Source organism: Oryctolagus cuniculus, chromosome 11 (genome assembly GCF_051225735.1).
Source record: "Oryctolagus cuniculus isolate XC-2025 breed Fujian yellow rabbit chromosome 11, ASM5122573v1, whole genome shotgun sequence".
Taxonomy (NCBI): Eukaryota; Metazoa; Chordata; class Mammalia; order Lagomorpha; family Leporidae; genus Oryctolagus; species Oryctolagus cuniculus.
Window position 1 is genome coordinate 17,578,892 of NC_142877.1, and position 14,462 is coordinate 17,593,353.

At 45.9% G+C, this 14,462-nt stretch overlaps 1 protein-coding gene across 11 annotated transcripts in view; it reads left to right on the top strand.

Moving 5' to 3' along the window:
- CHD6 (chromodomain helicase DNA binding protein 6) overlaps nt 1-14,462 on the top strand; it is a 235,635-nt gene that overhangs the window by 193,884 nt on the left and 27,289 nt on the right. For all 11 annotated transcript variants that reach the window (XR_016215824.1, XR_016215823.1, XR_016215825.1 and 8 more), the window contains 2 exons: nt 828-957; nt 2,602-2,662. Coding sequence is in view for 7 of the 11 variants with exons in the window: in XM_008274447.5 (XP_008272669.4) it covers nt 828-957; nt 2,602-2,662 (191 nt within the window). In the remaining 4 variants the exon portion in view is untranslated. The remainder of the gene's footprint in view (nt 1-827; nt 958-2,601; nt 2,663-14,462) is intronic.

Genomic DNA, 14,462 nt, shown 5'->3' on the forward strand with positions numbered 1-14,462 from the left:
GCGAAGTCCAGTGCAGATGCTGCCTCTCATGGTTGCTGCCCATCAGACTTTCCATGACCAAAGGCTTAGGCCTCTCTTCATCTGGGTACTATTGGGTACACCTGACTACCCTTGTCTGGTCTTACCGCCCCCTCCCCCACCATGGCATAACCACCAGGGGACAATGGAATTCCCAGGTACCCTGCAGCTGGTGGAGATGTGATGCTCAGCTCTTTGCAGAAAGCCGGGCTGTCTAATGTTCACTTTTCAGGGATCTGTATGTACTAGGAAGCCCTGTCTGCCTCGCCTCCATGCCTTGGTCAGCTGTGAGCTGGGATGCTGCAGTGATTTTCTTTGTTAAGAAACACACAGCTTTAGCCTACTGTAGACATAGCCCTGCCTCAGGGAGAGGAAGTAGCCATGGTTCTGTCTCCAAGCCAGCCCCATTAGAATCACCGAGTATTTGGTTGAGGCTTTAGAGAGAAAATAAAGGAAAAGGAAGAAAGCAAGCCTCTGTGCCAAACCTCCGATGCTGTCGACAGCTCTCAGGCGCAGTAAGTGCCTGTGGCCCCTCAAGGGCAGCCTGGATTTAGGAAGTTTCCTCAAGACAAGATAGATTTACTGTTTCTCTTCGGGGCTTGTGGACTAAATGCGAGCCAGGAGTGTGCTGTAGCTCCAGGATCTTTCCCTGACAGGAAGCCTTGCAGGGTCTGATTCATCTTAAATAAATGTTTCCTTTGTTTCGTTTTAGCTTTTACTTAACAAGGGAAATAAATGACAGTCTGGAGTCTGGGGCACGTTTTGTGAGTTCTGATGTGGCTTCTGCGTTTCTCTTTCTTCCTGGTCAGGTTATGAGAGGTACAATGCCATGCGAGCAGACCCAGCACTCTGCTTTCTGGAGAAAGTTGGGATGCCAGACGAGAAGTCCCTTTCTGCAGAACAGGGTGTCACAGATGGCACCTCAGACATCCCCGAAAGGTGAGATGCCACACAGGGCAACTGCATGTGATGTCATGCCACTCTGACCCCTTCTGCCTACATCAGTGCCTTCCTGTGTCTGCCTCGGTGTCTGGTGTCTCCTTTAAACCTTGTCACATGCGGCTGCCTTCCAGAATTGGTACTCTGGTTACACCCTTCTAGCTCTAGGCCTCTGCTTTGACTTCTAAGCACTTTGAGCCAAATGTCAGTTCCTGTCCTTCCTGGCTTCCCCAGGCTGCCCACAGATCCTATAACCAGGTTTGTCTCCTGTCTGGTTGAGGATCCTAGAGGAAGAATTCAGACTGCTCTTAGCTGGCAGAGAACTAAGCAGAGGCACATGAGTACAGGCTTCCTGACCTGGATGCTCCCCACATGAAATTCCAGGATTATTTCAGGATCGCCCAGTCCATAGTTAAGGCAGATTTAGGAGCCACTGCCTGATGGGCGCGGCATGCATTTCTGTCCTTGGGTGTGTGCAGAAGTGTGGAAGCAGCATTCCTTTGGGTTGTTTTATTTACTGTTGACCTAATGTCACAGGAAAACTAAATTAACTGTAGTTCTCCAAAATATATATTTTGTTGGAAGATATGACATTGATCTCTTCACTCTTTGACTCAGTCTTTTCCCCTAAAGTAGCAAATACTGCTTTGCTTGCCTGGGACTGTAACCAGGCCTGGCTGTGAGTAGCAATGCTAGGAGCCCCTGACTGTCCACTGAGGCTTGGAAAAGCTAAGATGCATTTTCTATCTGTCCTTAAGCCCTGGTGAACACTTTAGCTGCCATAATATTCTGTGCCCCAGAGGTATTTCCTGTGGACAGGTAATAAAGCTGCATTCTGGGAGATGTTAACAAACCCCCAGATAACTTGTGATCCGAATGTTAGATTCACCGATTCAAGGAAAACATCGATTCAAGGAGAGGTACCTGACTGTGACATGAAAAGCTCATGCTTTTTTGGGGTGACTGGTCCCTCTGTGGCTAAGCAATGAGGATAGGAGACTGCTGCGCCTCCAGGACCCGAGCAGCAAGAACAGCAACATTGCAGATTCACGTTTAAAAGGAAACATGAAGAACAGACATCAGCAATAGTTAAGGTCACAGGAGAGAAGCATTAGGCAGCTAAGCCAGCAGCAAAGCATCCAAGGGGTAAAGAGGCCAGAATGCCCTTCTGCAGTGCCTGCAGAGCCCCCTGCCCAGAGGCAGCTCTTGCCAAGTGTAAGCGATTCTAGGGAAGAGGCGCCCTGAGGTCTGAGATCTGGGGTGGGTACATCAGGCCACACTGGGTTTGCACAGGTTTAAAAGCCTGTTCTTTTATCAGAGCCACATATTCAGGCAACCTTAGATGGACAGTTACCACCCTTTTTTGCCAGTATCACTGAAAAGTGGCCTCTGAACCTGGCCTGAGATCATGAGGCTGGAGCCCACATTGCTCTCTCAGTGGAGTGGGGCCCTTGCCTGTAGAAGTGATGACACTATCTGATGATGGTGTCTCCCATGTCAGGATCTCCCTGAAAGGAGGGAAGGACTCAGATGTTGAGCGGCTATGGTGTAGAGGCCAGGGACTTGGGTTTTCTTGCCAGCATCCTGGTTACAAAATAACTGAGTGGAATGTGATGCTTTGTTTATTTCCTAACTTTTATTCAGAGGCAACATGGACAAAGAAGACAATACTGAGGACAAATTAGATGGCCTCCAGAAACAAACGGTGAGTCGGGTGTGCTGTCAGTCGCACCGTCTTTCATGTCGAGAGGGAAATTCCAATCTTGGTGGTGGTCTCAGGAACTGCTCTGCATTGCTGCACTTGCATTCCCTGTTCCTCAGCATTATCACAGAACATACACACTGTGTTGCATTTCTATTCTAATAAACTTGCTATTTTGTTGTAACTATAGGTTTAAGTTTTTATTATTTATTTATTTAATGGGATGCCAGCACTACAGGGAGCAGCTTAACCTGCTATGCCACTGCATCAGCCCAAATGTAATTGTTGATACATTTCTTATTGTTTTCTGTTTTTCTTATTTTGTTTTATTTCTCTTGTCTCCCTGGGCTTTATTAACATTTTTTCTTAACATACTATTTTCATTTATCTGTATTGGGTTTTTGTAGCATTTAGTGTACTAGGTATTTCATTATAGATTCATAATGTGTCACAGTCTACTCTCTGTGGTCCTCAGCTTATGAAAGTTGGGCTTAATGATTTTTTTTACTTCATGATGTTGTGTGCATTCAGTAGAAACCATATTTTGAATTTTGTTTTTTTCCCATGCTAGCCATATGCAATGCAGTGTTGGTCAGCAGCAACCACAAGCCACAGTTCCTGGTAGCCACTCTTATCACGAGGGTAAACAGTTGATACTCTACAGTGCACTTGGTTGCTAAACTGTGATGTTCAATAAGTTAGATGGGTTCAGTGCAATTTGAATTAGGATACTTTCAACTTTGAGCTTATCAGGTCATAACCATAAGTTGAAGAGCATGATTTTACCAGTTAAAGTTAAGTGTAAATACCATACCTCATCCTTTCCCATTTGTAGTATAATTGTCAAAAATATTTATTCTGCATAGGTTTAGAATCATATCACATATTGTTATAATTTGTGCTTCAACTGTCAAATATAATTTAGAAAACTGTAAAAATGTTGGGGCCAGTGCTATAGCGCAGTGGGTTAAAGCCCCAGCCTGCAGTGCCGGCATCCCATATGGGCGCTGGTTCAATTCCTGGCCACTCCTCTTCTGATCCAGCTCTCCTAAATGGCCTGGGAAAGCAGTAGCAGATGGGCCAAGTCCTTGGGCCCCTGAACCCATGTGGGAGACCTGGAAGAAGCTCCTGGCTCCTGGCTTTGGATCAACTCAGCTCTGGTCATTGTAGTCATTTGGGGAGTGAACCAGCAGAATGGAAGACCTCTCTCTGGCTCTACCTCTCTCTGTAACTCTGTCTTTCAAAGAAATAAAATAATTCTTAAAAGAAAAGAAAACTGTAAATGTCTACAGTATTTGCCTGTATTTTTTAGATTTTCTTTATTTATTTTCATTCACTTGAAAAGTGGAGTGACACAGAGAGATAGATCTTCCATCAGCTGTTTCACTCCCCAAATGTCCACAACTGCCAGGGCTTGTCCAGGCAGAATTCAAGAGCCCAGAAGTCTCCCACATGGGTAGCAGGGCCCAAGTACTTGAGCTATCATCTGCTACCTCCCAGGGTGATTTAGTTGGAAGCAGAAGTTGCTGGGACTCTAACCAGCACTCCAAGGAGTATCTTAACCAATTGTACCCCAACACACACACACCTACCCATGTTTTTGTTTACTGTGTTCATTCTGCTGATGCCATTCCAAGATTGCTTCCTTTATTGTTCTCCTTCTGTTTGGGAAGCCCCACAAGCCATAAAAAAGGTTTATTTATTTATTTGGAAGGCAGCAGAGCATAGAGCATCAGGGAGATACAGATCTTCCATCACTGGTTCACTCCCCAAGATCTTCCTTCACTGGTTCGCTCCCCAGATGGCTGCAATGGCCAGGTCTGGGCCGTGCTGTATCCAAGAGCCAGGAGCTCCATCTGCATGTCCCACATGAGTGGCAGGGCCCAAGTACTTTGGCCAACTTCTGCTGCCTTCCTTGGTGTACCAGCAGGAAGCTGAATTAGAAGTGGAGCAGGGGCCAGTGCTGTGGCATAGCAGGTAAAGCCGCCGCCTGCAGTGCTAGCATCCCATATGGGCACCAGTTCGTATCCCGGCTGCTCCGCTTCCAATCCAGCTCTCTGCTATGGCCTGGGAAAGCAGTAGAGGATTGCCCAACTCCTTAGGCCCCTGTACCAGTGTGGGAGACCCAGAAGAAGCTCCTGGCTCCTGGCTTTGGATTGGCTCGACTCCAGCCATTGTGGCCAACGAGGGAGTGAACCAGCAGATGGAAGACCTCTCTCTCTGCCTCTCCTTTTCTCTTTGTGTAACTTTGCCTTTCAAATAAATAAATAAATCTTTAAAGAAAAAAAAAAAAAGTGGAGCAGCCAGGACTCAAACCAACACTTCAACATAGGATGCTGGCTTGGCAGGTGGTACATTAACCCACCACACCAAAAAGCCAGTCCCCCACTAGCCATTCTGGAGGGTAGTTCTGATGGTGACAGTTCTCTTCAGATTTTCTTTATCTGAAAATGTGTTAATATCTCTTTCATTCCTTCAGGTATTCTCATGAAATGTAGAATTCTGGGTTGATGGTTCTTTTCTTTCAGCTCTTAAAAAATATTCTGACACATAGGGGCTGGCGTTGTGGCCTAGTGGGTTAAGCTGCCGCCTGCTAAGCCAGAATCCCATATGGGCGCCAATTCAAGTCTTGGCTGCTCTACTTTTTTTTTTTTTTTTTTTTTTAAGATTTATTTATTTGAAAGTCAGAGTTACACAGCGAGAAGAAAGGCAGAGAGAGAAAGAGGTCTTCCATCTGCTGGTTCACTCCCCAGTTGTCCAGGAGCCAGGAGCTTTTCTGGGTCTCCCACGCAGGTGCAGGGGCCTAAGGACTTGGGCCATCTTCTGCTTTCCCAGGCCATAGCTGGATCAGAAGTGGAGCAGCCAGGACTTGAACTGGCACCCATATGGGATGCCAGCACTGATGCAGGCGGCAGCTTCACCTGTTACGCCACAGTGACGGCCCCGGCTGCTCTACTTCTGACCCAGCTCCCTGCTAATGCACTGGGAAAACAGAGGAAGATGGCTCAAGTGCTTGGGCCCCTGCATTCACTTTGGTGACCTGGACAGGGTTCCAAGCTCTTGGCTTCAGCCTACCCAACCCCAGCCAGTGTGGCCATTTGGGGACTGAACCAGCAGATGGTCTCTGTAATTATCTTTCGAATAAATAAAATAAAATAAAATAAATCAAATCTCCAGGGAAAAAAATGTTCTGCTACTTCCTCTTAGTCTGATTGGTTTCTGATGAGAAGGCTGTTGGCATTCAAGCTATGTTTGTACCCCTAGGCGTAAGGCCTCTTGTCGCTCACTGCTTTCAGGACTGTTTTTTTCTTTGTCTTTAATGTTCAGAAGTTTAACTGTGATATTTTGTGTGTGTGAATTTCTTTGAATTTTTTCTTGTTTGCAGTTCTCTCATCTTCTTGAAACTGAAGGTTTATGTCTTCTGCTAAATCGGGGGCGTCTTCAGCCGTGGTTTCCCCCAGCATGGCTTCTGCCCCGCCCCTTTCTCCTTCCCTTCTGGGCTGCTGATGGAATGCATGTCAGACCTTTTGTTACAGTCTCACAGGCCTCTGAAGTACATCTCTTAGTTTTTTTCCAGTCTGTTTCTCACATTAGATACTTTCTATTATTCTATCTTCAAGTTTACTTATTATTACCTCTTTTTCCTCCATTTTGCTGCTGAACCTGTCCACTGAGAATGTTTTGTTTGTTTTTTGTATATTATATTTTTGAAATCTGAAATTACACTGGGGGCAGCATTGTGGCACAGCATTGTACCTGCAGCAGCAGCAGCATCCTGTGTGGGCACTGCTTTGAGTTATGGCCACTCCACTTCCAGCTCCCTGCTATGCACCTGCAAAGAGCAGCTCCTGGTTTTAGCCTTTTGGCAGCCATCTGGGGTAGTGACCAGTAAATGGAAGATCTCTGTCTTTCCCTCTCTCTAGAACTCTGCCTTTGAAAGAAAATTTTTTTAAAAGATTTACTTATTGGGGCCGGCGCTGTGGTGTAGCAGGTAAGGCTGCCACCTGCAGTGCCGGCATCCCTTATGGGTGCCCGTTCATATCCTGGCTGCTACGTTTCCGATCCAGCTCTCTTCTGTGGCCTGGGAAAGCAATAGAAGATGGCCCAAGCCCTTGGGCCCCTGCAACCGTGTGGGAGACCCGGAAGAGGCTCCTGGCTCCTGGCTTTGGATCGGCACAGCTCCAACCATTGTGGCCATCTAGGGAATGAACCAGAAAAAGAAAAAGATTTATTTATTTATTTGAAAGGCAGAGTGACAGAGTAAGAGAGAGAAACAGTGAGTGAGATCTTCTATCTGCTGATTCACTCCCCAGATGACCTCAGTGGCCAGAGCTGGACTGATCCAAAGCCAGGAGCTCCTTCTGGGTCTCTCACATGGGTACAGGGGCCCAAGCACTTGGACCATCTTCTGCTACTTTCCCAGGTGCATTAGCAGGGAGCTGGATTGGAAGTGGAGCATCCAGGACTCGAACCAGTGCCCATATGGCATGCTAGTATCACAGCGGCTTTACCCGCTACACCACAGCGCCAGCCCCGAAATAAATAAATCTTAAATAAATAAAGTTTCCATTGGCTCTTTGGGTCTTTGTCTCTTTGCTGAGATTGACAGCCTTTTCCTTTGTGGCGGCAGGCTTGGATTGCTCATTGGTGACTGCTTTAAATTCCTGTGTCAGATCATTCTGAGATCTCTTGTCATTTCAGGGTGCCATCTGTTGCTTTTCTTTTTTCATTCAGTTTGAGGTCTTCCTGATTCTTGGTTATACATGACTTTTGATTGAAACCTGGACATTGTGAGATACTATGTGGTGAGACTGGGTCTCATTTAAGTATTCTGTTTGAGTTCACACAAGGAAGGTGTGGGGTCACCTTTTCTCTGCGCAGAGGGAGCAGAAGCTCACCTCCCAGTCTGCTCCTGTTAACTCCTGAAGGGATGTTTCTCATTACTACTGAACAGGGATGAAAGTCCAGTCCCCTTCATGACCTTTGCTGGTGCCAGTGGTGGGGCTGGGCTCAGCATCACACATCAGAGATCAAAGTCCTGGCTCCCACTGCAGCAGGGAGATGGGTGGGGTGCCCTGTTACCACCTGGATGCAGCAGAGGTCTGGGCTCCCCTCGTGACTTCTGCTGGCCTGGGTGGCGTGAGCCCAGGTTTTCTGTATTGTTGGGCTAGAGTAATGCAGTCAGTGTCTTCACATTTTCTGTGTTGCTATCTTGTCCCTGTCCTGATCCTTTGCTGGAGAAAGTAGGTTTTGCTTCTACTCGCCCTTCAGTTTTCTTATGTTGGTTTTATGTATAATGTCTGATGGTTTGTATGGTACTTAGAGTGAGGAATAGGTATATATACATACCCCAGAAGCAGAAATTGAATTTGTAGAATTAGTTTCTGAGATTTTGCATAAACAGACTGAGACTTCATCTGTTCCCTAGCATCATGTGACCAAATTTTCTGTAGCCTTGAGCAGTAAAGTAAATAAATCTGTTAGGGCGCCATGGATTCCGGATCCCAAAAGTTACTGTAGCATTGTCCACAAGCAGCTCCTTTACCAGGTCCCCTTTATCCTGACCTCCAGCCACGAGTTATCAGTCAGTTCTTTCCTTTGCTGTTTATTCTAGCTTGCAGAATATGTGGTATTCTATCCACTCTTACTCCTATAACAGTGGCACCAAAATGGGAAACAATTATTTTTCAAAGATAAGGCTCCCTATATGCCCAAGGTTTGGGAAGCAGTGGATTGAAGCAAATTAGCATGAAGTGTCTGACCCTGGACCTGAAGGAAGCTGAACTCCGATCTTGACAATTAAATCCAAGTTCTGTACTCCAGTCCCTGGCTTAAACGCTTATTTTTTTATTGAGAATTTGGGATGTGTTTCCCAATAGGAAAAAACTCCAGCATCGAAGAAATTAAAGTAACACTGTGTTTTCATAGGGAACTTTAGTCTTTCTAAACTCATTTTCCATGTAAGATGCGCCTCACCTGCCCCCTGTCTTCGAAGTAAGGCCATCAGCTATCATTGCCCTCATTTGACAGCTGAAGAGAGTTAGGCTGTGGAAGTTAAGGGGCTTTGCCAAATTCTCACAGCTAGTAGATGCCCAAGTTAAGACTAGAAATTGCCTAAGTATTCAGGTACTCCTCTTTCAAGTCAAATATTCTTTTCATAGTCAAAAAAAGTAGGAAGTATTTTTGGTAGAAATATGTTCCTTACCCCCAGCAATAGCTCCTGTGGAAACACAGCCAGTGAGCCCTGGCTCTGAAAGCTGTTCCCTTAATGTTCACACATTTAACCTACCAGCCACCACGGCACCCAAGGAATTGTGGCGGAATCAGTAAAAATAACTTCAGTTTCCTTATAATAGGGTTACTGACTCTACTTTTTATTTGTTCACAAAACTAATGCCAGTATTATTTCTTTGGCTCTTCAGATCCTTAAGACCTGGGCTATAGAATGTAATCAGAAGCAGATGGAATGGGGAGAGGCTTCTCCCAGATTTGGGGGTGGACAGATTAGGACCAGATTCAGCAAATTTCTGCTCCCCATGCTGCAACAGCCCAGGTCAGCAGAATGGCCACCGACTGAACCAGGCCTGCCGCCTCACCCCTTCCTCCCGCCCTGCTTGCTGCTCCCATGTGGAAGACACTGGTTGGGATTTCCTTCTCTCAGCTCTGTTCTCCGCAGGCAGGGTTAGAGAAGCGTTGTCTCAAGGACCTGTTGACTGGTTCCCCTGGATTAAACAGGCATGGGCGTAACAGGGGAGCCACTTAACAGAAAGCAGAACCGTAACATTGACAGACCCTCAACACATGCCGGAGTGGTGTCTCGGGGAACCACTCCCTCTGCGTGGGAAACCCCTGCAGGATCATTCCAGGCAGGTTAGGCACTTTCCAAGAGGTGCATGCCGCCTTCCCAGGGAATCCGATGTCTTGTTGGACAACACTTACTAATTCTGAACCAGAAGTCTGCCTCCTAGTTGATTTCATCGATTCTGTCTCATTTCCTGGTACGACCATTCTTCCTTTCCTCCCTGATAGGAGTTCTTCAGTTTTGAGGACAGCTGGCTATTTTAATCTCTTTAACTCTTCAAGTAAAATATCCTGCTCCTGCATTTGTTTGAATTATATCAGCTCCAGACCCCTCACTACTCTGGCCACACTGTAGTTGTCCTTTTAAACTGTGACCTTAGAAAACCATAGAATGTTTGGATTGGGAGGGACATTGAGGTGATCTAGTCAGCTCCTTCCCCTGCCTTCTTTCTTTTAATGCCGATAGCATTGTTGATTAGTAAGTGGTTACAGATTTCAGATACAGCCGCATGAGTAAAACTACAGAGAGCTTCTAACACGCTTAGGCTGAAAGTTTGATTTTAATGATCTGGAGCGTGGATGATATGGGAAATCTTTCTCTATGAAACCTAGTATGCAGGGAAAGTGACATCTCTCATCAATACAGCTGTGTTGTGAAAGGTAGCTCTGCTACAGTTGGCTGTGCTGTGTTCTGGTGTGGATGCAACCATGAAGTCACAGCCAAAGTGAGACAAGATAAAACTCACAGGAACATTTGGTGTCTAAAATGGTTAAATCCCATTGTAAAAAACTTGAATTAGGAACTAATCTGCTACAAATAAAACATCAGGGGCAGGCATTTAACATAGCAGTTACAATGCCACTTGGGATGCCTGCATTCCCTATCAGAGTGCCTAGGTTCAGGTCCTGGCACTGCTGCTGATTCCAGCTTCCTGCTAATTCACACCCTGGGAGGCAACAGTGCTCAAGCACTTTGGTCCCACTTGGGAGACCTGAATTGAGTTCCCAGCTCCTGGTTTAGCCCGGCTCAGCCCTGACTGTTGCAGACATTTGGAGAATGAACCAGTAAGTGGGAGATCTCTCTCTCTCTCTTGCCTTCTCCTACCCTCTTTACCTTCCTCTCTCCCCTCTTTCAAAGAAATAGATGATTTTTAGAAACAGAGACATTCATACAGCCAGAGGATGTAAAAGCAGTGTCTCCTTTGCTCACCTCTCTTCTAAATCCTGCCACCCTTCTTTCATAAAATTCTTGGATTTTATGTTGACATTTTGTGTGTATCTACTTCCTAAGTGAAGATTATGTAAGAATAGGATGCTCAATTTTCCTGCAAAATGAAAGTCATAGTGTAGGGCCTTTTTATTCAGTTCTGCCTTTCTACATCCTGTCACCTTACAGAGAGGCCTCATATTCTCCCTGGGCAAACTCCTGTGCATCTCAATATCTAGCTCTGAAATCACCCCATGGGTGTCTTCTACCCAGCTTTGTCTGGCAGAGTTAACAACTTTTGCTTGTTTTCCTACCATGTTTGAGACCACTTACCACATGATGTGGCCATTGTGTATCTCTGTGTTTCTCATAACCACCAGACTTTGGCCCCAGGAGGACGAAGGTTCCATCTTTTTCACCGTTGTAGCCTCATAACCTAGTGCAGCTCCTGACAGTCATGAGATATGCTTTGTTTGGCTAAATGTAAGGAGATGGCTCTTCGCCTGTTACATTGGTTCTGGGGTACTGCAAAAACATGGAAGAAATTTCCTGTGTCTGAAGGTCAGACAAGGTCTGCACTGCCCCTGCCACCAGCTCACTCACTCCTGGACCACTTGGAGGAGGCAGCCAGGCCTGGAGGGCAGTCACAGGCAAGCCAAGACTGCACCTGGTTTCAGATAAGGAACGGGAGCCTCATGCCCTAGCAGGGAAGTAGTGGGCATGGAGTCCAGTTGTTTTTAGTTACTGACAGTAACTAAAAAAATTGGCACAGTCCTTCTCCCATCCACTGAATAGCAGGTCACAGCTCTGGGTCTGGAGTCAGACCTTCTGGACTTGTATTCCACCTTTATCACTTACCAGACTTTGTGTAATATTGGGCAACACTGTCAGATTCCTCCTATCTACAATGGATTGTGAGAATGAATAGATGAAGAAATGCATATGAAGCCCTTGGTACAGTGTCTGCAGCTTACCTGGGGCTCAGGAGACCGTTGTTCCTGCTGTGTTGCCTCATGTCACAAAGCTTTAGCACACATTTGAGCCTGAGCATAGAAATGTTAGGTAGAGATCTAGTAACTGAGACTGTCAGCATTTCCTTAGCCCCAGCTAGCACCTGATAGGCATCTGCTTTGCTTAAGTACTTTACATACATCTACTCATTTGTGTGCCACAATTGCCCATTTTGCAAAAAAAAAAGAAATGAGCTTGAGAGAGATGGAAATGAGTTAGCTGAGGCCATGGAGCCGTGGTCTGCCAAACCCAAGCATCATGTTCCCCAAGGAGGAGACACTGGATATTGTAAACAAGTGGTGTGGCTTGTTCACGTTGTGATGTCAGCACTGTCTGGGGCCTCACTGGAAATGGCTGATTCATGCACCTCTTCCAGGGTGAACATTTCTCCAGATTGAGTCACGCAAAAAGAAATGGAGGGCCTTAACGTTCAGCTGTGCAGTTGAGATGCGGAGCTTTCTGTGTGTTAAGGGTCTGTCCACTTCTGGTGACCTAGGCCTGTCATTTCTGTAGCCCCTCACATGCTTACATTAAATCAGCTGTTGCCTAGAACGGACATCTTTTTCATCTGAGCCACCAACGGACAAGGGCTAAGATGTGCTGTCAGTTCTAGAGGGCAAGAGTCCCTCCAAGAGAGGACTAGATATAGAAAACGCACTTGTTCATTCTAAAAGTTTTCCTTACTTAGGACTTTGACTTGAAGCTTTTTGTTTTTATTAACTCCTCACCAACAGAAAGCTCTGGATGGACTAGAAGGGAAACTCGTGTGTGTTGTATGCCTTCCTCACCCTGCCTGGGAGCCTGTACCTGTAGATTTGGGGTGTGATGATGGTCATGACAGCTGTCAGTATGTTGTAATAAGAAGCACGGTAGCTCCAGGGCCTACCACCCACATCTTCTAAGCTGTGGCGTGTTTCTCCACTGGAAGCAACTTTACTTGTAAATTTTGGCTTCCAGAGGATCTTCACAGGTACTTTAGGGATTTTCAAAAAGAAGGGAAAGATTTAAGGCATAGATTGGTTTTTGTTTCTTAGCTACTTCAGTAAAACAGGGTACAGTGGCTATTTAGGTGCCACTTGAGAATGGTACACTAGATCAGCCTGGGTTTCCACTCATGATTGACAAGAGAGGTACTTCTGGTCTAAGAAAGGGAGGTTAATTAGCTAGTGCTCCCCAGTACTAGTTACATTTTCACTCCGGAGCTGATTTCTGGCTGGGGCTTTCTTATTGCCCTATTTTAGGTAGCTCAGTGGTTGAAAGTGTTGGCGCCCAAATTTGAATCCCAATTCAGTCACTTGCTAACCATGTGATCTTGGACAAGTTGCTAAACTCTTCTAGGGCTCATTTTATGCATCTGTAAAATGAGGATAGTCCTAGTTTCTGCCTCCTGAGACAGTTCTGATAAATATGTGAGACCATGGAAAGTGTTTTGCACAGTGCTTAACACATAGGTTCTCAGTGATACTCACTGTTGTCACCAGTCTACTTAAGAGAGAAGTACATTCAGACAAGAGGCTCCCATACCTCTTTACCAGAGTTTTCTCTGTCAGGCCCTCCCATGGTATCCCATGGCCCAAGAGAGTGTTCTGAATGTTAACTACTGGATATCGTAGGTGTTTGTCTACTCCTGTTTCTAGATTACTGATCTGTGCTGTGTGTTCAAGGGCAGCAAACAGTTTCTGTAAATGACCCTAGAGTATCTTAAACTTGTAGGCCACATACAATTTACTGTTGTATACCTCCCCACTTTTTTTTTTTTTTTTTTTTTTAAGATTTATTTATTTTCTTTGAAAGGCAAGTTACAGAGAGAGAAATCTTCATTCCCCAAATGGCCCCAACAGCCAGGGTTGGGCCAGGCTGAAGTTAGGAGGCAGGAGCTTCATCCAGATCTCCCACATGGATGCAGGGTGCCATCTTCTGCTGCTTTTCCTAGGAGCATTAGTAGGGAGCTAGATCGAAAGTGGAGCAGCCAGGACTCAAACCGGTACCCATATAGGATGTCGGCACCACAGGCAGCAGTTTAACCTCCTATTCTTCCCCTTTTTTATCCTCTAAAAATATAAGAGCCGTTCTCTAAGTGTGAGGGCCACGTAAAAGTGTCTGCAGGCCACAGTTTGCTGACCCTTATTGTCTCTCTGTTCTAATTGGCAAGGTCTTGAATCCCAAGATGATTATGTGCCATCATTCAGGATGCAAAAGATGGTGTTCAAGGGGCCAGTGTTGTGGTGTAGCCAGTAAAGCTGCCAGTCTGCAATGCCAACATCCCATCTGGGTACCAGTTCCTATCCTGGCTGCTCCACTTGTGATCTAGCTCCCTGCTAATGGCCTGGGAAGGCAGTGGAAGATGGCCCAAGTGCTTGGGCCCCTGCTACCCACATGGGAGACCTGGAAGAAGCTCCTGGCTCCTGGCTTAGGCTTGGTGCAGCCTTGGCTGTTGCAGCCATCTGGGGAGTGAACCAGCAGATGGAAGATCTCTCTCTGTCTTTCCTCCTCTCTCTGTAACTCTTATTTTCAAAAATGTAAATAAATCTTAAAAAAAAAAAAAAAAGGATGCCATTCAGATATATTAAGTTAAAATGTTAAGACTAGAGTCCGGTTGAAAAGGTTGAAAAATACCACAATCTCTCCCACATCCATTATAGTCTTTTTTTTTTTTTTTTTTTTTTTTTTTTTGACAGGCAGAGTGGACAGTGAGAGAGAGAGACAGAGAGAAAGGTCTTCCTTTTTGCCGTTGGTTCACCCTCCAATGGCCGCCGCGGCCGGCGCGCTGCAGCCGGCACACCG